The sequence below is a fragment of the Hylobates moloch genome, unplaced genomic scaffold (assembly GCF_009828535.3).
Source record: "Hylobates moloch isolate HMO894 unplaced genomic scaffold, HMol_V3 SCAFFOLD_6, whole genome shotgun sequence".
NCBI lineage: Eukaryota > Metazoa > Chordata > Mammalia > Primates > Hylobatidae > Hylobates > Hylobates moloch.
Window position 1 is genome coordinate 92,679,402 of NW_026652281.1, and position 26,447 is coordinate 92,705,848.

The 26,447-nt window shown below is 54.5% G+C and overlaps 1 protein-coding gene across 2 annotated transcripts in view; it reads left to right on the plus strand.

Annotated features, from left to right (window-relative positions):
- Positions 1–26,447, plus strand: part of CPNE2 (copine 2) — a 56,162-nt gene that overhangs the window by 20,886 nt on the left and 8,829 nt on the right. The window contains exons 3-15 of one of the 2 annotated variants that reach the window (XM_058441020.1): positions 254–433; positions 3,060–3,134; positions 5,079–5,150; positions 6,780–6,863; positions 7,145–7,234; positions 8,509–8,607; positions 9,088–9,174; positions 10,867–10,926; positions 13,297–13,430; positions 15,337–15,391; positions 21,955–22,006; positions 24,320–24,453; positions 25,713–25,900. In XM_058441020.1, coding sequence (XP_058297003.1) covers positions 254–433; positions 3,060–3,134; positions 5,079–5,150; positions 6,780–6,863; positions 7,145–7,234; positions 8,509–8,607; positions 9,088–9,174; positions 10,867–10,926; positions 13,297–13,430; positions 15,337–15,391; positions 21,955–22,006; positions 24,320–24,453; positions 25,713–25,730 — 1,140 coding nt within the window. In that variant the 3' untranslated portion in view covers positions 25,731–25,900. Of the gene's footprint in view, positions 1–253; positions 434–3,059; positions 3,135–5,078; positions 5,151–6,779; positions 6,864–7,144; positions 7,235–8,508; positions 8,608–9,087; positions 9,175–10,866; positions 10,927–13,296; positions 13,431–15,336; positions 15,392–21,954; positions 22,007–24,319; positions 24,454–25,712; positions 25,901–26,447 lie in introns of those variants that run through there. The other variant, XM_032157413.2, reaches the window with a different exon arrangement.

Consider the following 26,447-nt stretch of genomic DNA (forward strand, 5'->3'; position numbering starts at 1 on the left):
AGTAGTAGAGTCAGACCTCGGTTTTGAATCTCGGCCCTGCTCCACAAGCTGTCCAGCCTTGGGGAAGTCACTTAACCTCTCCGTGCTTCGGCGTCCTTGTCTGTGAGCTGGGGATAGTGAGTCACTGACGATGACCACAAGAGCCTGGCACAGAGTAGGCATTGTACAAGTTAGCAGAATGATTTCCAGCAGTCTGCGAGGTCTTGGACCAGCTGCCTTGACTCTGACTTCCATTTTCCTGCCCCTCTGCTAGTACGACAGGACAGAAACCGCGATCAACAACCTCAACCCTGCCTTCTCCAAGAAGTTTGTGCTTGACTACCACTTCGAGGAGGTACAGAAGCTCAAGTTCACACTCTTTGACCAGGACAAGTCCAGCATGCGGCTGGACGAGCATGACTTCCTGGGCCAGTTCTTCTGCAGCCTGGGCACGGTGAGCTGGGCCCTCCTGGGTGGGAGCAGGGGCCCAAAGACCGGCAACCCCTCAGAAAGTCTCTTCTCGTGCTCTCTTTCCCTAGCCCCATCTTCCTGGGTGGGTCCCAAAATGCAGATGCAGAGTGGGGAACAGGCTTGGCAGGTTCGAGGCCGGGCTGAAGATCTCCCATCTGGAGGGGCAGCCAAACAGAATGCCTCTCAGGATCCGGGGCCCCAGGTGGCCAGGGATTCTGATTGTTAGAGTAATCAGGTGTGGTCTTGACCTCCTGGGGTAGGAGCAGCTGACCAGCAACCAAGACGCCCACAGTAGTCCCGCTTTGTGGCAGACTCACTGTGTGACCTTGAGAAACTTCCTTTCCCTCTCTGGGCCACACTTCCCCATCCATCTCAGTCCTTGGTAAGCTCCTGGAGGCCAGGAGCAAGCGGGGCTAGGTGCCCCTGACACAAGTCTCAATCATTCCTTATGGCTGTATGCCCTTGGATAAGCTCCCATCCCCCTCTGGGCCTCAGTTTCCCCACATTTTCCTTGGGGATTATGATGACTGCTCTGCCCGGCCTACACGGCTGATGAGGGAATGAAATGGAAAATGCTTTGAGGGGTCCTAGTGGAGACTGAAAAATGCCCGGGGCCTTCCAGGAGATGGTGACCATGCAGAAAGCAAGGGACTGCCGTGGTCGTGATGTCTACTTTTTGTGTAGGAAGCAGGGTACAGTAGTCAGGGTCCCTACCCTGTGATGTAACTGAGAAGAGAGCTTAAGGGCTTGTGGACAGGGCAGGGAACTGACAAGGGATGGGGAAACCATTCCAGGGCTTGGCCCCAGAGGAAAGCTGACCACCTTCACTTGGAAGGAAGGCAGGGTGAGGAATTGGCGTTGCCAGGGCCTGGTGAGACCTGTGGCCCATAGAGGGAGGCCTCTGGACTGCAACCGAGGCAGAAGACAGAGTAATGAAGAAGCTCCCATCAAACGGGGGCCCCCACCTCTCACGCCACTTGCTCTCCCATCTCCTGCCCGTCACCCCAACTGGCTGAACCTCTGAAAGCCAGAGGGCAAAAGAGCCAGGTGGCACAGTCCCCAGGGCACAGAGCAGGTACGTGGATCTGGGGAGAAGAACTAGCCCCGCAGGAGCAGGACTAGATCATACTGATGTGTGCTCCCCGCTGCACAGGACGACGCTCGCACTGCACTTCTGATCATGGTCAGGTGTTTACATATGTATCCATATTCCATTTTGGTTCTTGCTCCTTTATTATCCTTATATTAGGTATACACAACAGTCCCCGGAGTGTGATGTTCTCCTTCCTGTGTCCATGAGTTCTCATTGTTCAATTCCCACCTATGAGTGAGAACATGCGGTGTTTGGTTTTTTGTCCTTGGCGATAGTTTACTGAGAATGATGTTTTCCAGTTTCATCCATGTCCCTACAAAGGACACGAACTCATCATTTTTTATGGCTGCATAGTATTCCATGGTGTATATGTGCCACATTTTCTTAATCCAGTCTATCGTTGTTGGACACTTGGCTTGGCTCCAACTCTTTGCTATTGTGAATAGTGCCGCAATAAACATACGTGTGCATGTGTCTTTATAGCAGCATGATTTATAGTCCTTTGGGTATATACCCAGTAATGGGATGGCTGGGTCAAATGGTATTTCTAGTTTGAGATCCCTGAGGAATCGCCACACTGACTTCCACAATGGTTGAACTAGTTTACAGTCCCACCAACAGTGTAAAAGTGTTCCTATTTCTCCACATCCTCTCCAGCACCTGTTGTTTCCTGATTTTTTAATGATGGCCATTCTAACTGGTGTGAGATGGTATCTCACTGTGGTTTTGATTTGCATTTCTCTGATGGCCAGTGATGATGAGCATTTCTTCATGTGTTTTCAATGTGGCCCACTTTTCCTCTCTATGTTGTTTTGATTATTGCACGCTGTGTGAGTATATTACCTATTCAAACCAATAAAAATACATAGAAAGAATTGACCGGGCTCTATAGCTTATGCCTGTAATCCCAGCACTTTGGGAGGCCAAGGCGGGAAGATCGCTTGAGCCTGGAGTTCGAGACCAGCCTGGGCAACATAATGAGTCCTTGTCTCTACCAAAAAAAAAAAAAAAGCCAGGCGTGGTGGTGCATGCCTGTAGTCCCAGCTACCCAGGAGGCTGAGGTAGGAGGATCGCTTGAGCCCAGGAGGTTGAGGCTGCAGTAGGCCGTGATCCAGACCTGTCTCAAAAGGAAAATACATAGAATCAAACCTTGACTCTATCCATCAGAGATCATAATCTGAGGCAGTTGGGGTCTGTAGAATGCCTCTGGAGGAGGGAGTTGGGGGGCTAACCTCCCACAGTTGTCTCCAAAATGCCTTTTCCTAGGGGCAAACCAGGCAGTGGGAGTCCAACTGCAATGGGAGACCTCAGGCAGGTCTCTTACCCTCTCTGGGCCTCAGGCTCCTCATTGCCCAGATTGGCTGCTGTCCACGTCCCAGGGTGATGGTGATGCTCAGGCAGGTCACCAGCCAGCCAGGGCGGGGAGCAGCCCTGCCGAGCGGTGCCGGTGGAGGATTTTTCCTCCCCGGGCTTCCCCCACTTCCTCACTGAGCGCCCTTTCTCTTCTTTCCCCTAGATCGTCTCCAGCAAGAAGATCACTAGGCCTCTGCTGCTGCTGAATGACAAGCCTGCGGGGAAGGGCTTGATTACGGTACCAGTCTCCTCCTGGCTCTCCGCACCCCCTCCACCCCCACCCCACACCCTCCCCCATCAATGGGCCGCTTCCCTGGCAGATAATCACCAGCTTTGTTTGGAGTAAAAAGGCCCAACTTACAACTTAGCAACAGGTCTCTTAGCAACCGGCTGCTGGCTCCACAAATGATGCACTGGGGGCTGACAAGCTGCGGAGGCCTCCAGAGCCCTGCCAGCAGCCCCCTCCCTGCACTGGCCCCTGCCTGCCCTCCCCTGGGGGTCGTTCAGAAGTGCCTTGCCCATCAGTGCCCTGCTTGTGGCTGCGACACGCAATGATTCCTGCAATGCGCAACAATTCCCACGATGGGCAGCAATTCCTCCGGCGATGCGCAGGCCCTTTGCCGGGATGAGCTCCTTGGTCCTCAAAGACTCCCAGAAGCCAGGGCCACCCCTGAGGCCCAGAGAGGAAGTTCCCTCGGGCAGCTGAGCTAGCGAGATCGTCCCCTGGTTGTCTGGCTGCCTTCTGAGCCCACGCGATGCCTGGGGAGCCGGCCAGGCTGGAGGGAGAAGCCATGCCTTTGTGTTCCTGTGTGTTACTCCCCTGCCCTGGAACCTCACATGGCTCCCCACTGCCTGACCAACCCTTTGGTTCAAGGCTGTGAAGGACCCCTCAGACCCTGCCTGGCTCTCTTGCCTTGGTGTTTTTTACTCTCCTTCACTTAAATGCCCTGCGTTCAAAGCAAACTGAATTCTTAGCATATCCTGAACATACCCCAGGCTCTTACTTACTCTGTCCCTGCCCCGTGGATCGCCACCTCCCAAACAACCTCCCCCGACCTCTTGGTTTCTAACTGCCCCATCTAAATGCCTTCCCAGGCCAGGTGCATGGCTTGCACCTGTAGTACTACTATTTGGAAGGCTAAGGCAGGAGGATCCCTTAAGACCAGGAGTTTGAGGCTGCAGTGGGTTATGATCATGCTACTGCCCTCCAGCCTGGGCAAGAGAGCGAGACCACATCTCTGAATGAATGAATGAATGAATGCCTTCACAAGGCAGCTTCCACCTAGAAGCCATCTCAGACAGACCCCACTCAGCTGGGTATGCCATCACCCCCAGCATTTCTGGCAGTTCCACTCTGGGCTTCCATCCCCTCCCCTGGGAAATGGGGGTGATAATAGGACTACCCTATAGGGTTATTGAGCAAGTCCCAGTGGGAAGACGGCAGGGCAGAACGGGCAACGTGGCTGGCCTCTGTCTGTGGGTCCAGAGGGCCGGATGCCTTGCGCTGGGTGAGGCCATCCTAGAGGCAGGAGAGGAGGGGAGGCCTCAGCGAGAGGCCCCAGCCCACTTGCGTTGCTATGGGCAGCAGGGGAGGGAGAGAGGCCTAGAGAGGGCTTCAGCAGTCTTGAAGTCGCCCAGCTAGGCCATCACTGGCTGGGCTGGGGTCAGGGGACCATAGCTGATGGGGAATGCATGGAGGACAGATGACCAGTGTGAACTGATGGGACTCAGTTTTTCCCCTGGGCCTCAGTTTCCCTAGCTGTACAATGAAGTGACTGTGATGCTGACACCTTGGTGTTCTGAGGAAGCTGTGCTCTCTGCGGCTGCAGCAGGGGCAGGAGGAGTCCGGTCATGCTGCTCTCTGGCCCAGAACCTCTCCCTGGGACACAAGACCACCCCCGGTGTCTGGTCCCTGCTTCATCTCTGCCCACCACCCCATGGGCCCTGCGGATTTGCATAGATCCACTTCCTGACTCCTTATCACCAGATGGGTTATTTCCCACATTTTCCAGAAGATGGAAACTGAGGTGTGGGGAAGACAAGAGATTTGTCCAAGGTCACCTGGCACTGCCCCTCCCTTCCCCCCCGGCCCTGGAGGATTACTCCTGGGGCACCCTGTGCCATCCTGCCTGGCAGGAAGCTGGGGGAGTCTGAGGAGCCCCTCATGTCCCTGGCCTTACAGATCACTGCCCAGGAGCTGTCTGACAACCGCGTCATCACGCTAAGCCTGGCAGGCAGGAGGCTGGACAAGAAGGTAAGGCGGGCAGAGGAGGGGCTCCCATCGGGAACAGTAGCCCCCACCAGCCCCAGGGCTGTGTGGCCTCACTCCAGGGCCTCGGGCCACCACCGCCATCACATTCTAGGGACTGGTCCAGCACAGGGCCCTCCTGGCCACTCCAGATTAGGACTCCTTCACCTCTGAGGTAGTGAGTGTTCCATCCCTTAGGGGTATTCAAAACACAGCTGGAAACCTCCTCATCGGGGCATCCCCATCTCACTTAGTGTAAGTACATTCCAAGATCCTTACCCAATGGGGCCCTACCTGACGTGTCCCCAGTGCCCCGACTCCCCGACCTCACTCCTCCTCCCCGCACTTCACTCTGCTTCAGCCAAATCTAGCCACTTTTCCATGAATTAAATGAGGCACTCTTCTCCCTCAGGAGCTTTGCACTTGCTGTTCCCTCTGCCTGGGACGCTCTCTTCCTTGAATTTTCTCACGGTACCCTCTCACCTCCATCAAGCCTTCGCTCCCACATCGCCTCCTCAACGAGGCCTTCCCTGAAATTGGTCTTCGATTTCCCACCCCCTCCTGCTTGTCTCCTTAACACTTATTACTGTCTAGCATACTTTCTTTCTTTTTTTTTTGAGACGGAGTCCTGCTCTGTCGCCCAGGCTAGAGGGCAGTGGTGCGATCTCAGCTCACTGAAAGCTCCGCCTCCCGGGTTCATGCCATTCTCCTGCCTCAGCCTCCCGAGTAGCTGGGACTACAGGTGCCCGCCACCACGCCCGGCTAATTTTTTTTTTTTTTTGTACTTTTAGTAGAGACGGGATTTCACTGTGTTAGCCAGGATGGTCTCGATCTCCTGACCTCGTGATCTGCCTGCCTCGGCCTCCCAAAGTGCTGGGATTACAGGCGTAATCCCATACCTGGCCCATACTTTCTTTACTTATTTTCTGTCTCCCTAACTTGAATATAACCTCCTTAACGTAACACTTGCCAGGTGCAGCAGCTCACACCTATAATCCCAGCTACTTGGGAAGCTGAAGCAGGAGGATCACTTGAGGCCAGGAATTTGAGACCAGCCTGGGCAATATAGTGAGACCCCATAGATGGATGGATAGATGGATGGATGGATGGATGGATGGATGGATGGATGGATGGATGGATGGATAGATAGATAGAGTCACATACAAAAAGTGGCACTTTTTAAACCTTAAATGATTTTTTAAAGGCCGTGATATTCCTTATGTCATGTGCAGGATAGTTTCAGTTTTTCACATTCCCAATAAAATAAACTTAAATGACACCCTCCTGGGAGCCTCACCCTACCTTGGGAATAGTTGCCCTCTTGAAGTCCTGGCCCATCTAAAATGCTGGAGTTCTGACTCACACAGGCTCTGAATCTTGGAGGGTCTCTGAGCACAAGCTCTGACAGCCTCAGGGTGGGGGATTTCTGCTGGGGGACCTGGTTGATCCCAGGGGGCTGCAGCTGCCCTGGGCCTCTTGCTGAGCCTTGCAGAGGCTGAGGGGAGGGGGCCAGGCTGGCTCTGCCCACAGCTCCTATCCTGACACCTGGCTGGGGAGGCAGCGGGGCCACATCCCCATCTGCCTGAACCCAGCAGGGCTGTGCCTCTCTCACCCGCATCTTCCCGCTTCTCCCAGGACCTCTTTGGGAAGTCAGACCCCTTTCTGGAGTTTTATAAGCCAGGAGACGATGGCAAGTGGATGCTGGTCCACAGGACTGAGGTGGGTATGTGGGGGCCCAGGGATCTCTAAGCAGTGGGCCTGCAGTCCAGCCCCTCCACAGCTCTGAAAAGGGTGGTGCGGTCACAGCCACGCAGTGTGCAGGAAAACCCACAGTGGCACCTGAGGGACATGCTTCCTCCCGGCCACAGGGATGCTCACTTTCATCTCTGGAAGTATGGCTGTGGGTCTCCATTTTGTCACCCTGTCCCCACTGGGCTGACCCAACCCCAGAGCACTGCTGCCCAGGGCCTGAGCTCACAGCATCCCTCTGTGTCCCGCAGGTGATCAAGTACACACTGGACCCTGTGTGGAAGCCATTCACAGTGCCCTTGGTGTCCCTGTGTGATGGGGACATGGAGAAGCCCATCCAGGTGAGGGGGCTCTGGGGACCCTCCTCCCCACCTTGCCAGCTCCAGCCTCCCAGTCTACCTGAGGCTCCCAGGGATGCCTTGTAGAAAGCTCTTTCTCATACAAATGGAACGAACCCCCATCTTTGGAGGAAGGAGGACTGGAGACTGGGTCCTTATCCTGAATCTATCTGATGCCCTGAAGTACCTGGGCAGGGCCCCCACCTTTGAGTCCCTCTCTAAAACTCTCTTGCCCTCCCCAGAGGGCTGCGGAGCTGCTAGCTAGGGAAACACCTTGGAAATGATGAAATTTGGCGTGATGAGGACAGTGATTACCAGTCTCTCTAAAAGCTGTCAGTCCTCTGGCTGAGTGCAGTGTCTCATGCCTGTAATCCCAGCACTTTGGGAGGCCGAGGTGGGTGGATCACGATGTCAGGAGATCAAGACCACCCTGGCTAACACGATGAAACCCGTCTCTACTAAAAATACAAAAAATTAGCCGGGTGTGGTGGCAGGCACCTGTAGTCCCAGCTGCTCGGGAGGCTGAGGCAGGAAAATGGCATGAACCCGGGATGCAGAGCTTGCAGTGAGCCTAGATTGCGCCACTGCACTCCAGCCTGGGCAACAGGGTGAGACTCCATCTCAAAAAAATATATATATATAAAATAAAATAAAATAAATAAAAAATAAAAGCTCTTGGTCCCCAGGGGCTGGGTCTGAGAGCAGATGGGACTGGGGAGACGGCTAGGTCAGGACAGAGATTCCCAAGTAGCACACCAGGAATCTTAGGTTCTAGTACTAGGCCTGCTACTGCTGCTGTGAGACTTTGGGCAGGTACTTCTCTTTCAGGACCCCAGTTTACCCATCAGTGGGATGGGAACAATAATCCCTGCCTTCCTCCTAGGAGGGCCATGGCAGCTCAGACAGCATGTAAAGCTGTGATTTCTGTGCCCATCTCAGAAAAAAAAATATGTCTAAAGAGGGCCCCAGGCCATAAGCTGGGTGGGTCACAACCCGAGACGGAGGGGGAGCCATTTGCCAGGTGTGTAAGGAGTGGAGTTGCCTGCACTAGAGGGTACAGCCTCCATCAGTGGGGCAGACACACTTTCTCCTTTTCCCAGCAATCACGGAAGTCTTCCTGTAGGAGGCAGTTCAGGAGCTACCCAGGCCAGCTAGGCAGATGCTGAGGGGAGACACTACCCAAACAGAAGACAGAGGGTTTGCTTGGGGAGTTGAGAGGGGCTGGAGAGCACCTCTTGGGGGACAGCTCTGGGGTGACTTTGCTGAACCCACCCCAGATCATGTGCTACGACTATGACAATGACGGGGGCCATGACTTCATCGGCGAGTTCCAGACCTCAGTGTCACAGATGTGTGAGGCTCGAGACAGCGTCCCGGTGAGATGGGCACGTGTACTGTAACCCCAAGACCTCAGCAGGGCTGGGGAAAGGGGCACCGGGTCTTGGGTCAGGCAGCCTGGGGCTCAGATCCCCCTTCTGGCTGCATGACCTTGAGCAAGGCATTCAGTCTAAGACTCAGTTTCTCCATCTGTCAATGGGGGCAGAGGATTTGGGTGGGGATTGAATGAGATGATGCAGGTGAAGTGCCCAGCACATAGTGAGCAGTCAGGAGCTGTCCATTTAAGTCATCCCGTGATGTTGGGCCCTCAGCTGGACAATTCGGGGGTGCATTATCTGGGGAGGAGGGGGGCAGATGCTGATTCTGCTACCATTTTTGGGTGTGGACATCCCGGGAGGCTCCCTGGAGGAAGCATGCTGCCCCCATTGTCAAGCCTGTGGAAGGGATTCTAGGGCCAAGGAGGAGGATCTGTCCCCAAAAAAGCCCCGAGGTGAGTGTCTTTCTTCTGCGTTGCCCAGCTGGAGTTCGAGTGCATCAACCCCAAGAAGCAGAGGAAGAAGAAGAACTATAAAAACTCGGGCATCATCATCCTGCGATCCTGCAAGGTGAGCTGGCGCAGGCAAGCACGAGCCAGGGGCCAGGTTTCAGGCCACACAGAAGGGATAGACAGAGCATTGGATCTGGAGCCAGCGAGGCCTGTGTTCAAATCCCGGCTCTGCCACATCCTGGCCCTATGGCCTTCTGAGCTTCACCTCACCAGGCCTCAGTCTCCTCATCTGTGGAATGGAGATATTAATGAGGCAGAGCATGTCCAGGGTTACTCTTCTCTCACATTCCTGTGTGGAGGCCAAGGAAGGCACGAGCTGACCTTCCAGGGCCTGTCCTGGTGGGAGAATTATCATTGCGAGCTGCTGCCGCCCACGGTGGGCATGCAAGGGGCAGAGGACATTGGGTGGGGACACCCTGTCCTCTCTGGCATCAGTGTCACTGTGACTTCCGTGGTACAGCCGGGGCCACTGAGGCCCAGAAAGGCAATGAAGTTCATGTCAGCATTGGCAAGGCTGTGGGCAGGGGCCAGGAGACCTGGTGGGCAAATAACTGCTGGATCTGGCAGAACATTAAGGAAGGCAGCCTGGGGCAGGAAAGCAAGAGACCTGGGCTCAGGGCCTGACAGCTCAGGAGTCCGGCCACTGCTCTCCACCAGCGGGTGGATCCCAGACCCCAACCTTACTTGGAGCCTCGTCTGGCTAGGGTTTACATGAACATTCAGTGGTGTCGCCACAAAAAAGCACTCTGTTAAAGGTCAAGATGTCAGATTGCAGCCTTGTGATGGATGGTCCTTGTTTCTGAAATTTCCATCATTCACATCACTTTTCACAATTTCTGGCACCTGCCTTACTTATTTTTTTGAATCAGTCTTTCTTCCCTGTATCACTGTTTTTTGTTTTTGTTTTTGTTTTTGAGACAGAGTCTCGCTCTGTTGCCCAGGCTGGAGTGCAGTGGCATGATCTTGGCTCACTGCAACCTCCACCTTCCAGGTTCAGGGGATTCTCCTGCCTCAGCCTCCCAAATAGCTGGGATTACAGGTGCATGCCACCACGCCTAGCTAATTTTTGTATTTTTAGTAGAGATGGGGTTTCACTGTTGACCAGGCTGGTCTTGAACTCCTGACCTCAAGTGATTTGCCTGCCTTGGCCTCCCAAACTGCTGGGATTACAGGGATGAGCCACTATACCTGGCCTGTTTCTTTTTTTTTCTTTTTTTTTCTTTTTTTTTAACTTAAATACATTTATTTAGAAAGAGATTATTAGAACTCTGCCAAAGTTAAAAAGGTCTGGCTTCTTTGCCAAAAAGACACAAAGACCATCAAAACAAATACAGTCTTTTAACGGCTTGATCAACTTCTAGAGGAAGGCCTTGAGCTGGAGGCCTGCTCTTTCTCTTTCTTAAAAAGGTAGATTAATAAGGGCCAGGAGAAGGTAAGTACCTAACAGTGACAAATTGAGACACTCTGTGTCAGGTAACTGACACTGGGCCCTGGCACCCTGCCTGGAACCAGCATGTGTCTGTGTATCTGTGGGGTGTGGGGGTCTCTGTGAGTCCCCTACCCATTGGGAACCATTGCACTGAAGGCTTTGTTATAGAGAGATTTGGGTTTTGTTGTAATTAGATCAGGCCCATCAGCTTTTTTTTGACCTCCTTATCCCTACTGAGGCTGCAGGACACAGAGCAACAACTCCCCCATGGGGAGTGTGACCAAGTCAAGGGGACCCACTGACTCATCCGCTTTCTTCCAGATAAACCGAGATTACTCCTTCCTAGACTACATCCTGGGAGGCTGCCAGCTCATGTTCACCGTAAGGCTCTCCCCCTTGGATCCCTCTGCACCCCCATCCCAGTGAGGGTCCTCCCTGAAGACTTGGGCCACTAGTGCAGCCAGAGGGACTTAGGGTAGACTTCAGGAAGGACTTCCCTGGGGCAAAGAGTGTGTCCGGCCTAGTGAGGAGGGCATAAGTGGGCTGTCTGGTCCTGCTGGATGTGCCTGAGTTGGGGCTTAACTACAGGTCAGAGCACAGCTGCACCTCAGTCTGGCGGCTACACTCCTTCTGTGGGTGGAAGAAAGCAAATTCCTCCTCACTGGCCACAAGGCCTTCAGCGATCCCTGCCTCCTTCATCTGCAGTCTCCTTCCTCCTTGCTCACTGGGCTCTAACCACACTGTTCCTCTGTTTGCCCAACACGCCAAGCTCTGCTTCATCTTAGAACTTTGCATTTGCTGTTCCTTCTGCATTTATTGTTCCCTCTGCCTGAAACACTTCCCCAGAACCTTTGCATGGCTGCCTACCTGCCATCTTTCAGGCCTGAGGAGGTAATGGAGGTCACCTTCCAGGGAGCCCTCCCTCCCTCAATGCCTTGCTGCTCCTCTGTCATATCTTCCTATTTTCTTTCTTTTTTTTTTTTTTTTTTTTTTTGGAGACAGCGTCTCATTCTGTCACTTGGTCTAGAGTGCAGTGGCGCGATCTCAGATCACTGCAGCCCCCACCTTTAGCTCTCAGTTGATCCTCCCACCTTAACTTCCTGAGTAGGTGGGATTACAGGTGCATGCCATCATGCCCAGCTAATTTTTGCATTTTTTGTAGAGATGGGGTTTTGCTGTGTTGCCCAGGCTGGTCTCAAACTCCTGGGCTCAAGCGATCTGCCCACCTTGGCCTCTCAAAGTGCTAGGATTACAGGCATGAGCCACTGGGCCTGGCCCTCACTATTTTCCTATTTTCTGGGCACTTGCCGCCCCGAGATTCATATGCATTTGTCGCTTCTCCCTGATCGTCGCACCCACTGGAATGTGAGTGCTTTAAGTGTGGGCACTTTCTTTATTTTGCTTCCACTCCAACCCCAGCATATCACATGGTACCTGGCACATAGCAGGTGCTCCATTATTTCTCGTTGGAAGAATGAACTGCCACCTTGCCTGTGGCCTGGAGTCTTTGCCCCACAGACTCTGTGCCATTCATCCTGGCTTTGCTTCCTCACCCCAAGGGAGCCTCAGGCCCAGAAGGGAGGAAGCTGCTGGGGTGCCATGCTCTGCCCACCTCCCCATGTTGTCTCACCGTTCCCCATCACCACCCCGAGATCCTAATGGGAAATGGAGGGCGTCGCAGGATGCCATGGAGTCAGAGGATTGGCCTTGCTGACCTCTGACCCTGCTGCCCACCACTGCCCCCTCCCCTGCAGAGAGGCCAGGCCCTCCTGTTCCTCCTGCATGGGTTTGTTCCTTCAGCGAACTCACACTGACTGCCTCCTTTGTGCCAGGCTCTAGGCTGTGTCCCTGCAGGGGTCCCTCAAGGACTAAGACATGCTGCCCCTGACCTAGGGGAGTGACCCTCTAGTCATATGAGGATTTGGATGGATGGCCCCTTCTCTCCTACCCCACAGCAACTGAGTTCCCATGTAGCCAAATCTTCCCCTGGGTCCTACTTCTAACCCTCCCCTGCTGGGCAAGGGTTGTTCTTGCCTACGCCTCTGTGCCCTTTCTCCAGGGATTGGGCTGGGATTCTCTGGGGCTGAGAGAGCAGGTAGAGCCCCAGTCCCTGCCTGCCTATCAGCCCCGAGTCCCTGTTAAGCACCTGCCTTGTCTGCTGTTCCCAGCCCTGGGCCAGGCTTCTCCAGAGTACGTGCTGCGGTGAGCTCCCAGCTGATTGGGGAGAGGGGCACTGCTCTACCAGGCAACCCCAGGTCCCAGGCCCCTTGGTGGTCTGAGGGATAATGGGGAGATGGCTTGGGTTGGGGGTGAGGTTATCTGGGAAGGTTGCAGTGGAGCAGTGGCATCTGAGTTGGGCCTGGAAGATGGAGCAAAGTTAGACGGGGAGAAACGATAGCCTGGCTCTGCATGCAGAGGGAAGCTCATGAATAAATGCCTGCATATGGGAACAGATGAATGTGTGGGTAGGGATAGTAAGGAGAAAAAGGGATCTGGGACTGTATGTTAGTCTCTTATGTCATCACATCTAGGCAGTGGGCTTTATGCTTGGGCAATAGAGAGCCACAGATGGAATTACAGCAGAGGAGTGATACAATCAGACAGTTTCGAGGTTTCAGACCATCTTTTTGTGGGGAGGGCTGGAAGATGAGTGGGCTTCCCATGTCCCATCTACCTCTCCTATTCCCTGGGAGTGGGGTAGGGTGCTGGGGTCTCTGGCCCCACTGAGTGGCCTTTTTCTCCACTCTGCAGGTTGGAATAGACTTTACAGCCTCCAACGGGAATCCCCTTGACCCTTCCTCTTTGCACTATATCAACCCTATGGGCACCAACGAATATCTGTCAGCCATCTGGGCTGTTGGGCAGATCATTCAGGACTATGACAGGTAAGGTTGGAGAGGGGCTCTGAAGGTCAGCTAGGGTTCCATCCAACCTGGGAAGCTCAGTGTATCAAAGATAGAAGGGGCCCAGAGATCATCAAATCTAGGAATGGACAGCAAATGGCATAGGTGTAGTTATTACCCATTCCCATACCCTTGACAGACATTGCTAATCAATTGCTGAACTCTAACCTGCCAAGCCCAGATTCAAACTGGGATCGTTTTCTACACAGTACACCAAGTAGCCAATAAGAAAATGAATCATGATGGAAGATGAAACTCGTTCATTATTGCTGCATCCTCTCCTTTTAGAGCTGGGGAATGGGAGGCCTGGGGTGGGAATGGAAAATTTGTTCCAGGTCCCGCAGATCATGGGACTGGAGGCCAGCCATTCTGGTTCCTGGGCCCGGCACCTAGTTCCCTAATGGTCTCGCTTTGGGAACTTCTGAGAAGCAGCTAGCATGCACGGACCCTCCTCCCATGACCTTGCTTCCTGGGGACCTTTGGGTCAGGCTGGGTACCATGGAAAGTCAGTGAAGGGAAGCTGTGTGAAAGTGTGGCAGGTGTGGCCACCAACAGGATATGACATCACTGTCACAGATGGTGCTGATTGGGAGCTCCAGGTCAGAGGATAGAATGACCAGGAGGCTGACACGTTGAGAACAGGGGAGGAAGAAGCAGGTGCCAGAGATTTGGCAGGAAAGACAGAAGGCTCAGGAGCCCTGTGTGGACTTGGCCTCCTAGAGAGGGGCAGCCAGGGACCAGCATCTGACTCCCAGGGAGCCCAGGGCCTGAAGGATGGCTGTGATCCCAGGCCACATTAAGAGAGGTACAACATGCAGAGCAAGGGAGGTGGAAGTCATCATCAGCATGGTTGTGTGGAGTCCCAGGTGTCCGACTGCCCATTCAGCCCATCACCGAGCTGTCTAATGGGCATTAAGACTTAGCATGGCCCCAGTGAGCTCTGGATGCCTGGTTGAGCCACCATCACTTCCTGCCCAGATCATTTCATTAGCTTCCTCATCAGCCTCCCTGCTTCTGCCCTGGCCCGCAGCTGTGTGTCCCCTCCACGGCAGCCATAGGGATCCTTAGTAGATGTCTGTTGAGTGCATATACAAATGAAATGTGATCCCTGTCCTCAGGGAGTTCTCACTTAAAGAGGAAGATAAGGAAGGAATCGTTGGAGTTCTGAGAGACCAGTTTACATGTGAAGCAGGAGCTATGGGAACACAAAAAGAGAGGCATTGTAGGGTATCAGGGAAATCTACGGAGAGAAGGGGCCATTTTGATTGGGCCTTAGAGGATGAGTAGGAGTTTGCTAGGGGAAACAGATTAGGGAGAGATGTTACAGATGGGGGCACAACAACATTGAAGTTGGAATGTGAAGGTACCCTATGTGTTTGGGGAATAGCAAGTGGCTAGTGGCCAGGGCTAGGGGAGTGGGGTGTGAAGGGGCGTGGGTGGAAGGAGATAAGATTAGGCTCTGGGGCTGGATGACACAGGACCTTGAATGCCCCAGGAGGGTTCTCATATTAGTAGTTTTCCCCAGCTATGAGCAGTAGGCTGAGAGACAGCCGGTACATTCATTCTACTTCCATCTTGACCTTGGTTTAGTGGCTGGCTGAAGTCTCAGTTTGAGAAGGATCTAGAAGCTGCGCCCAGGCCCATTGGTTAGAAGTACCATTGTTGTGGCTGCCACAGGTATAGATGTGGTCAGGCCACATGTTCATCAGGTCCCCGGAGGTGGGTTGGACTCATTAGGTAGATGATCCTAACAGCTTTTTCTAGAGGTGGTGAGCTCCTCCTTTCTGTCCTTGGAAGTGTGTGAGGCAGAGTGGGCCCAGCCCTGGGCAGAGGGTCGGGTGGTTTCCTCAGGTGTCTTACAGTGTGTTTCTCTTCTCTCTCCGATTAGTGATAAGATGTTTCCAGCTCTGGGATTCGGGGCCCAGTTACCCCCAGACTGGAAGGTGAGTGAAACCGGAGTTAGTTTCCTTTTGGTTGAGATGGAGTTTGTGTGTATGGCCTCTCTGGGATCAGCTCTGGAAAGGTCTTGGGTTGGAGCCCTGTTGCCCTGCCTTCCCTGTGTTCACCCCAGGCCACGCTCATTTCTCAAGCCTGATCCTTGGGCAGGCACTGAGGCTATAATGGGGCAGCACGTTATGTTCTCTGCTCTTGAGACCCATGTGGAGTGGGGAAGACAGATAGGATTACCAGATGTTGCAAATCAAAATACAAGACACCCAGTTACGTTTGAATTTCAGACAAACAATGTGTATTTTTATGTATTTATTTTTATTTATTTATTTATTTAGAGACAGAGTCTTGCTCTGTTGCCCAGGCTGGAGTGCGGTGGCACAATCTCCGCTCACAGCAACCTCCGCCTCCCAGGTTCAAACAATTCTCCTGCCTCAGCCTCCCGAGTAGCTGGGATTACAGGTTCCCACCACCACCCCACAGCTAACTTTTGTATTTTTAGTAGAGAGTTTTACCATGTTGACCAGGCTGGTCTCACACTCCTGACCTCAGGTGATCCACCAGCCTCAGCCTCCCAAAGTGCTGGGATTACAGGCCTGAGCCACTGTGCCCAGTGCAGATAAACAATTTTTAAAGTACAAGTATGTCCTGAATATTGCATGGGACATACTTATACTTAAATCATCCATTGTTTATCTGAAATTCAAGGTTTTGTATTGATCTAGGGGTACAAGTATAGTTGTATTACGAGGATGTATTGTGTGAAATATGGACATTTAGTGTATTCATCACCTAAATAAAGTACATTGTACCCAGTAGGTGGCATTTCATCCATCACCCCTCCACCCTCCCGCTGTGTGGAGTCCTCAGTGTCTGTTATTCCCCTCTGTGTGTCTGTTCTGTGTGCACCCATTGTTTAGCTCCGTCTTATAAGGGAGAACATGCAGTTTTTTGTTTTCTGTTTCTGAGTGATACTGGGCATCCTGTATTCGATATGGCAACACCAAAGACAGGTAGTGTCATCGGTGCTGAGGTGGGGGCACCGTAGGCCTGTGGGGAGCCGAAGAGGTAACCCAACCCAGCTTGGGGCCATCAGGCTTCCCTGGAGGGGGCAAGCTCTAAACCAAGAGGGGAAAGGGAAGTAGCAGAGTGACTAGGGGTGGCAGTGGGGCAGGGGAAGCCTTCAGGGCAGAGAACAGCCTGTGTGAAGGCTGCAGGACGAGCTGGAGGAGCTGGCAGAGGCGGGTGACAGACCCTCCATTGGAGGTGAGCAGGGTGGAGACAGATGTGGGCATTAAAGGGCCACGGGGACCCCTGCAGGGACCACATAGGGGCTCATCAGCAGATTGGCATTTCTAAAGGCCTCTCTTGGCTGCTGAGTGGGGCGTGGCTAGGGCAAGAGTGGGCAGAGTGGAGGGTGGAAAGAAGGGGCGAAGGCAAGGAGACTCAGGGCAGAGGCCAGGACTATCTGTGTGACCAAGTGAGTGTGGGCCGAACAGGTCACCGAGATTTCCAACTGGGCACTGAGGCGGGGGTGGTGCTGCTTACTGAGATAAGGAACAGGGTGGGTGCTAGGCTCAGCAGGGGAGGTGGTAAGGTGGGAGTCCCAGGAGAAAGGTGGATGATGGCTGGGCACAGTGGCTCATGCCTATAATACCAGCACTTTGGGACGCTGAGGCAGACGGATCATTTGAGGTCAGAGAGTTTGAGATCTTCCTGGCCAGCGTGGCGAAACCCTGTCTCTACTAAAAATACAAAAATTAGCCCAGCGTGGTGGCACATACCTGTAATCCCAGCTACTTGGGTGGCTGAAGCAGGAGAATCACTTGAACTCGGGAGGCAGTGGTTGCAGTGAGCCGAGATTGCGCCACTGCACTCCAGCCTGGGCAACAGAGTGAGACTCTGTCACAAAAAAAAAAGAAAAAAAAAGAAAGATAAGTGGATGATGGGTCAATGGGTTTGGGCTCTGGGGAGACAGAGAGAGCCCTGGCCACCTGGGCCAGGACCCATGATGCCACCTCGGAGGATGAGATTGCTAGGGAGACAGGTGGAGTGAGAAACAGCCACATGAGGCGGGGTGCAGTGGCTCACACCTGTAATTTCATGCTTTGGGAGGCCAAGGCAGGAGGATTGCTTGAGCCAGGAGTTCAAGACCAGTCTGGGCAACACAGTGAGACTCTGTCTCTAAAAAATTAATTAATTAATTAATTAATTAAAATAAAAAACAGCTGCGTGAGAGAGCCAGGCAGAGGAAGCGAAGACTGAGCCGGAGCAGAGCGGGGCGGAAGTGAAGGAGGGAGGGGCAGAAAGCAAACCCATAAGTAGCAGCATTTATTGGGCCCTTAGAATGTTCTAGATACCACTCTGCCTGCTTTACCAGTTTCAACTAATTCTCACCAAAGGCAATGAGGTAGGGTCTGTTATGAACCCATTTTGATCATTGAGGAAGCCAAGCAGTCGGGGCTCGGGGAGGAGGGAGTAGGGTTGGAGGCTGCCCCTGGCCTGGTGATGTAAGGCTGAGAAGAGGCCATCCGTTTCACTGACCACAGCTGGGGCCATTACAGCAGAGACAAGATGGGGAGGGGAGAAGGGCATGGAGACATCAGCCAGTGTGGCAGTCAGCCAGCGTGGAAGTCACCTGGCTGTGAGGGAGGGGAAGGGGCAGGTCAAGCAGGTCTAAAGGCTGAGGAGGAGCCAGGAGAGGCGTGGAGGTGAATTGAAAGGGGGTCCCTGAGGTGTGGTTGTGGGTAGTCCTGGGGCAGGAGGCGGGGGCTCCTCATAGAACCACGGGCACCAGGGGAGGGGTGGTTTGGTGGCTCAGAGATGAAGACGTCAATGAGGGCAGAAGCTGTGATGCTGGGGAGTCGCTGCAGACAGGGGCAGGGAATGCCGTCCCATTTTATAGGGCAATAAACCAAGGCTTGGAGCCTCAAAATGACTTGCCCAAGGTCATGTTCACCAACCGGGCAGATGGACTCTAAAGTTTCTTCTCAGAATCTGTTGTCTTCCCATGAGAAGCCTGTGGGGTGTGAGCCCAGAGAGCTCCTAAGTCTGCACATGGGTCTTGCTCGGCCAGTGCCCCTTCTTGTCTGCCCTGCTGTGCCGCATTGCTGTTTCCAGAATGAATTTTTGCCTCCCGTCCTCTCTGGTCCTCGCTGGGGAGGATGATTTTCACCTAGAATTTCGGGGAGTGGCCCAAGGGCCAGGGCAGGAGAGGTGGGTGTCCTGGCTCCCTGTGGTGTGAGGCTACGCCTCAGATGGGACCAAAGCTGGGCCACAGTGATGCCATTCGGGGGGCAGGGCGAGCTGGCGCGGCTGGGCCCAGCACAAGCCCGTTGCTAGGACACCAGCCAGCTTTCAAAGAACTGAATGAGGTGTTTTCTTGAGCAAAAGCCTCCTTGTAAATGTCACAGGGCGATGCTGGGGAGGCCGGGGCTTGGCCAGGCTGGAGTGCCCGGCGGTGCCAAGAAAGATGCTGCATCCCGGCTAGGAAAGGACAGATGCTGTGTCCCACCTCCCCCTGCCACGGGAGCCGCCAGGCCTGGCCCCTCCTGGCCCCTCACCCTCTCTGGCATTGTGACTTGCCTCACTCCTGCTGCCTGAAGCTCCTTCATTCACTCCCACCTCAGGGCCTTTGCACATGGCCTTCACTCAGCCTGCTGCTCCCTCTCCTGGGCTTCTGCCACCTATTTTCACCTAGAATTTCGGGGAGTGGCCTGCCCTCTGGGAGCCATGCGCACTCTCACATGGGGGCCCTTCTTCCTGCCCAGAGCCCTGCCCTCATGGAACACCTGGCCTGCAGTGTGCAGTGCTATTATTGTTTGTTGACAGAATGAATTTGGGACCTAGCCCAAATTTGGGACCCCAGGCCTGAACAAACAGAGGGGTCGGTTCTCTGAGGGTGGGAAGCTAGAAGGAGCCAGAAGGAGCAGCGACCAGGCTGCCTCCCTTTGAGACCTCAGTTTCTCCCTGAGGGTGGCCCAGATGATCCCAGAGAGAACTCCTGCCCCAGAGAGTGGCTGAGGGGCTCAGGACACGTTTCCCTTTGGAGATGGCATGAGGTCTTGGCCCTTCAACGTGAGCAGAGTTACTCAGATGAGGAACGGGATCTGGGCAGAAGGCACAGTCTGTGCAAAGGTCTGGAAGGAGGGGGAGCATACTCTGCAGGTGGGGAAACTGAGGCTCAGAGAGGACAGTCACTCTGAGATCCCTTGGGCTTTCTCCATGCCCCACCCCCTGCCTCTCCCACCTGCCTCAGCCAGGGCCTCAAGAACTGAGCCTGAAGTAACTCCCTGACCTCAAGGCTGAGCCAGGCCAGGTTGGGTGAACAGGGCCATTGGCTGTCGGAAGGCAACAGGAGTCCCAGGACAAAGGCCTGTGGCCGGCAGCCAGTCCCCAGGGGCCCCTCATCAGCTTCTGTGGCCTCCAGAAACTTGTCCTGTTTATGACTTTTCTCAGGCAAACCAGGGCAGCCAGTATGGGAGGGGCTGAGCTGTCACTGCTGGTAGCATGGACACTTGTCCCCAGGCCCCACTGTGTGACCTGGGCACTCCCTGGCCCTCTGGGAACCTCACTCTTTCCAGCTATGAAATGGAGTTGCTAGAGGAGGCAACCTCTGGGGCCTCTGGGGCGGATGGACAACCTTCCACAGCCCCCCTGACCAGAAGTCTGGGCCCTCCCCAAATAAAGGGGGGGGGGAAGAGTGGGGATGAAGAGTGGGGGGCCTGAGAAGGCAAAATATTCCTCCACCCCTATCATCAGGGGGCTTTCCCACTGTCGTCTCTAAAATCTCCTAAAATCTGATTTTTCGGGAAGTCTTTGGCCCAAGGGAGGCCTGTTTCCCTGGCAACCATTTTCTCTCTCAGCCCCTCCATACAAGCCCCCCTCGTAATCTCTATAGAGGCTCAGGCAGTCTCCATGGCAACAGGGACCTCCAGCCCCCAAACCTGGAGCCCAGACTGGGGACAGGGTGAAGGGGGCCCTGGACAGGGACAGGACCCAAGAGGGACACCAGAGGACTGGCTCTGTGCCAGGCACCTAAAGCAGACAGCAAAGAACGGAAAACCCCATTGCCCGAAACAGGGAGGAGTCCTCCCGATGCCTCCCCTTCCCCGGGCTGCCAGAGAGGCCAGACTGAGCCCCACTACTGGGTCCCTGCCCTCTTCCCCAGGAGTAAGACCAACTCCCACCCCCAGGGGAGGGGAGGGCACTGGGTCTCAGGCCCATTCGACTGTGTGGCTCTGGTGCCTGGCTTCCCTTTTCTGGGCCTCGGTTTGTTTATTTGTAAAATGGGGACGCTGGATGCAGGAGAGCCTCCCAGTACCCCCGTCATCGTGTCTTGGAGCTGAAGCGTCTGTCTGAGATTGTCTGTGCCCAGACAAAAGCCCTCCCCCTGCAGCTGAGGACCGGGGAGGCGGTCGCTTTGTCCTGGGCACCCCTCCACCCTCCTCATTGAAAATCCCTGGGGGAGGAATGCCTTTGGAGGTTAGCGTGAGCTCTGGTGGTAGCCTGACCTCAGTTCGAGTCCCAGCTCTGCCCGCCAGGAAATGTGGGAAAATTCTAGTCCACTCTGTGTCTATTTTGTCATCCATAAGATGAGGTGATAACAGATGCCCTTCCATTGGGGTGTTGTGAGGAAGGAGTAAGGGGATTCCGGCACAGCACTGAATGTGGATGTGGTACGTGGTAGGAAGGGGGATGAGGGCGATTTGGGGCTGTAGGGCTGCAGGGGAGGGAAGAAAGGAGGGGCTGTCCCCCATCTGAGCTCTGCAGCATCTCCCCAGGCCCTGGGTTCTGCAGGCACTGCAGTCTCACCCACAGCCCTGAACGGGGCCAGTTATGAGTCCTTCTGTACCCCGAAGCCACGTGAGCAGCAGCAGCCAGATGTGATGGGTGCAGCAGTGTCCCGGAGTGTCCGGGTCAGCCTCTGATGATCCTCTGGGGCTGAGTGCTGGGCCTGGAGGCAGAGAAGCAGGATGAGTCCCTGGGGAGCCTGTGGTAGCCCCATCCGCTCCTCTTGCAGCCCCCTTACACTCCCTGATCGCCAGGTCAGCTCTGAGCGGGCTGTCAGCTCACCCCCGTTTGGCTGTCTGGCACAAGGCGGGCTCCCCTCTAAGCCCCTTTGCTTACTATTAAGGTAGGAAAAGCCTCTGAAGCCCAGAGAAGCGGTGCTCTAATTGTGGAGCCCACATCCAGCAGTAGCAGTGATGAGGGAGCATCCTGGAACCCTGGCCCGCAGGGGAATCCCTGTCCCACCCAGGACTCTTAGAGGACTGACAGGGCATAGGCAGCGCCAGTCCCCAGAAGAGCCCAGGGTGACACACCAGGGTCTCGGTTTCCTCCACTATGAGGAGAGGGTGGTTGGGCCTCTCTGTGGGTCACACCCAGCAGTGGAGATGAAAAGCAGATGTGGGGGGTATCAGTGGCCTAGAGGAGGGTAGGGGTGGGGGTTACGAGCCGGTGCTCTCAAAGGGAGGCTTGGCCTGGCAGTGGGTGGCGGCCTGGGTCTGGGTTTGGGGGCGGGAGGCTGCAGCTCAGCGTTTTCTCTGCGTTTCAGGTCTCCCATGAGTTTGCCATCAACTTCAACCCCACCAACCCCTTCTGCTCAGGTGAGTGTCAGACCCACCTGCAGCTGCCCTGTGTTTGCTACAGGCCTGGCCAGCTCCCTGGGTGGAGGGAGGGCAGAGGACAGGTTTTCATTTCTTTCTCCTTTCCCCTCCCCCTTACTGTTGTTCAGAGTGACAGAGGGGGAAGAGCTGCAGTTTGGAGTCAGATAGTCCTGGATTCAAGGCCAGCTGCTGCCCTTCCTAGCTGTGGGACCTTGGAAAGGTCACTGTACCTCTTGGGCCTTTGCCTCCTTACCTGCTCCAGGAAAACTATGACAGCTGCTCTTCTCACTTTACTGGGTGATTCAGTGAGAATTACAGGAAGCCACTGACAGGAAGCCCTGTGTAAACCAGGAGGAGGTGAGGGTGGCACCAGCCACACCTGCTTTCACCTCCATCCCACCCACCCCCTTGCTGGGAAGGCCAGCCCTGCTCTGGGAGGGGATCAGGGGGAAGCAGGGGCTGGGAAGTGAGTGTGGTGTCTGTGTTCATCCCCACTCCTGGGCCTAAGAGGGTTTCTGAGCCTCCTAGGGACAGTTAAGAAGCTATTAGAGGCCGCATGCCGTGGCTCATGCCTGTAATCCCAGCACTTTGGGAAGCTGAGGCAGGAGGAGCGCTTGAGCCTAGGAGTTCAAGACCAGCCTGGGCAATAGAGGGAGACCCTGTTTCTACAAATTAAAAAAATTACCCAGGCATGGTGGCGTATGCCTGTGGTCCCAGCTACTCAGGAGGCTGAGGTGGGAGGAAAGAAAGAGAGAGATGGGGAGGGGAAGGGAGGGTCACACCTGTAATCCCAGCACTTTGGAAGGCCGAGGTGGGTAGATCAGAGGTCAGGAGTTCAAGACCAGCCTGGCCAAGATTGTGAAACCCCGTCTGTACTAAAACTACAAAAATTAGCCAGGCGTGGTGGTGCGCACCTGTAATCCCAGCTACTCAGGAGGCTGAGGTGGGAGAATCACTTGAACCCAGGTAGCAGAGGTTGCAGTGAGCTGAGATCATGTCACTGCACTCCAGCCTGGGTAACAGAGTGAGACTCTGTCTCAAAAAAAAAAAAGGAAGGAGAAGAGAAAGAAAGGAAAGAGAGAGACAGAAAAGGAAAGGAAAGGAAAGGAAGGGAAGGGGAAGGAGAAGGGAGAAGGAGGGAGGGAGGAAGGAAGGAAGGAAAGGAGGAAGGGAGGGAGGAGGGGAGGGAGGGAGGAAGAAAGGAAGAAAAGAGAGAAAGAAAGAAAAAGGAAGATGGAAGGAAGGAAGGGAGGGATGGAGGAAGGGAGGAAGAAAACTCTGAGTGGAGGAGAGGGGATGCAGGTGGGTATGGAAGGGGGCTGTTTCTACCATCATGAGACCTTTCAGCCTAGGACTTGGCTTCAACATAGCATCTACCTTCCCTGGGGATCCCCAAAGCTGGGCCAGGCTGTCTGATTTGGGGTAGATCTCCAGAGATATTTTGGTTGGTCAACTTCATCCCTGGCCAGAGGCCTCTGGGCAGGGCTACAGGGCAGTGTGCTCATAACAGCAGCTATTTACAGAGCACCTACTCTGTACAGGCACTGTGCAAATGCCTCGATCCCCCAACCCTGAACAGAAGCCATAGCATATCCGGAATGGACCTCCAGATGGCTTCCCATGGTCTCAAAGCATCACTGCAAGCTTTGCCAAGCCCCTTCTTTGGAAAGGCCTGAGAGACCCCCCCTCCTGCCAACTGCCAGAGTGTAGATTATCAGTCCCATTGACAGATAAAGATATAGCCTCAGAAAGATTAAACTACTTGCCGCAGGTCCCACAGCTAAGAAAGGCAGAATTTAGGCTGGACGCGGTGACTCACGCCTGTAATCCCAGCACTTTGGGAGGCCAAAGTGGGCAGATCACCTGAGGTCAGGAGTTTGAGACCAGCCTGGGTAACACAGCGAAACCCTGCCTCTACTAAAAATACAAAAATTAGCCGGGTGTGGTGACACATGCCTGTAGTCCCAGCTAGTTGGGAGGCTGAGGCAGGAGAATTGCTTGAACCTGGGAGGTGGAGATTGCAGTGAGCCAAGATCCTGTCACTGCACTCCAGCCTGGGTGACAGAGCAAGACTCCGTCTCAAAGAAAAGGCAGGATTCAAACTCTTCAGGCCTGTCTGACTTCACATTCAGGGCTCTTGGCTTTCTACCATGCTGGCCCTTCCCTCTGGCAGCTTCCAGTCTCACGAGGCCTATGCTAGCCATGGCAGGACCATTTTGGGTAAGCATGAAATAGATGCTTTATCAGCAGGGAGATGAGAGTGGGTATGGGGTCAGGGAGACCTGGCTGATCCAGACTCTTCTCCCGAGGCAGGTGTGGATGGTATTGCCCAGGCGTACTCAGCTTGCCTGCCCCACATCCGCTTCTACGGTCCTACCAATTTCTCCCCCATCGTCAACCACGTGGCCCGGTTTGCGGCCCAGGCCACACAGCAGCAGACGGCCACGGTGAGTAGGCAGCTGCAAGCCAGGCATGCCAGGAACCACGCACGTCCTCTGGGCTGGGGAGCAGGATATTCTGCCTTCTCTTTGCTTTAAATCCTAGTGGACACCTCTGGGCCTTGCTTTACCTTCACGTATTGTAAGAGTTGAGTCAAGCTTAACTTGATTGGTCCTGGCTTCCTGGAGCACAGACTGAAGAAAGCAAATCCATTCATGCTGAGCAGGAAGCAGGGCTGTGATCAATGGGAGATGTCTCCCCAGGGCGAGGTACTCATTATTCCCACAAGAGTAACAAGATGGAAAACTGGAGGTGGTGATCCCTGAGGCCCTAACACTGACCCTTCTGAGCCACCCAGTTCCAATCAGAGCTGCCCCTGCCTCACACTGAGGGCTACTGAACTGTCTGGCCCTGGCCCTACACTCAGCAACAAGCCTAGAGCCTCACTGGCCCGGCCTGAGGCTGCCAAAGTAGCTGCATGACATCTGGAATATATGGTAAGCAGCCATCCCAGGCATCTGCAACCCTGGTCTCCCTTCCCTTCTCCCGCCCCCAGCTGCAGACTGGCTCCCAGGCAGGCCCTACTGGCAGGGTCTGATGCCAGTGATGGGGTCACCAAGGGTCACCTTGCCCACCTCCCCATTTCCACCATGACCTGCCCTTGCCTCTCTCTGCAGTATGAGTTGAGGGGTCTTCTCCCCCTGTCCTAAGGGCAGTTATCTGATGTCCCTTCTGCCTTCTCCTGACCTTGGGGACCTGACTGACCTACATGCCCTATGCATAGGACTTCTTAGCCCCTGACCCAGCCCTGCTCCTCAGGCTCCAGCACCATGATGGGGAATCAGGCACCCAGCCTGGATGCTGGTCTGGGTTGAGGAGACTTGACTCCAATTCCTTTCTGGCCACTACCTCCTGGGAGACCTCGGCCAGCCCCTGCCCCTTTCTCATCTTCCACCTCCATTGAAAGAAGAGGGTTGCTGAAGTCACTTCTAGAGTGTTCATTTCACTAGACTCTAACATATCCCAAATTCACCCACTTCCCCTTGGCCACAGGTCTCTCACTGGGCCCTGCAGCTGCTCTCACCACTCCTCAGACCACCAGTCCACAAGCTACCATTTGTTTCCCCCACTGGAGGGTCAGATCCAGCCTCTGCCCTGCCAAAAACCCTTCGCCATCAGATGGGATCCCCTGAGGCCAGCCTCTGCCTTCCTTACTGCCTTCCTTACCGACCCGCTCACTGACTGCACAGCCCTTTCCTTCTCTTAGGATGATTCTGCCACCTAACCCCCTCTGTGTTCTTCGAGCACTCCCAGCTGTTCCCCTGCAGGTCCTTCCTGGACTCTGCAAGGCTCTCCCTCAGGGCCTCCTCCCCCAAGCAGCCTTCCCTGACCACCTATGTGAAGCAGATCTCTTGCCTTCTCTGCCTGTTCCTGGCTGGCCCTGATGATGGTTGGCAGCATCTAGTTCACATCCTTCTCTCCGCACCTGGTCCAGCACCTGGGCTGTGCAGGCTCATCATGCTGTGAATGGATGAAGTCAGCACGGGCTGAGGGATGTGAGTTGTACAAGCTCAGTCAGAGCCTCCTCCCCCAGGGAAAGGGACCCGGTCCCATGCCTAAGGGGACCATTGGGACCAGCCAGAGGAGGGAGGCACCTGCTCACCAGGGAGGTGCCAGTTGACTTCTGGGAGGTGGTGGGAAAGATAGTGCAACTGCCCAGTGGGTTCACCTTGCCCACTGCCTAGACAGAATGATTTATCAAGACAGGGGAATTGCAATGGAGAAAGAGTAATTCACACAGAGCTGGTTGTGCAGGAGACCGGACTTTTATTATTACTCAAATCAGTCTCCCCGAGCATTTGGGGATCAGAGTTTTTAAAGATAATGTGGCAAGGAGAAGCTTGGAAAGTGGGGAGTGCTGATTGGTCAGGCTGGAGATGGAATCATAGGGGGTTGAAGTGAGTTTTTCTTGCTGTCTTCTGTTCCTGGGTACGATGGCAGA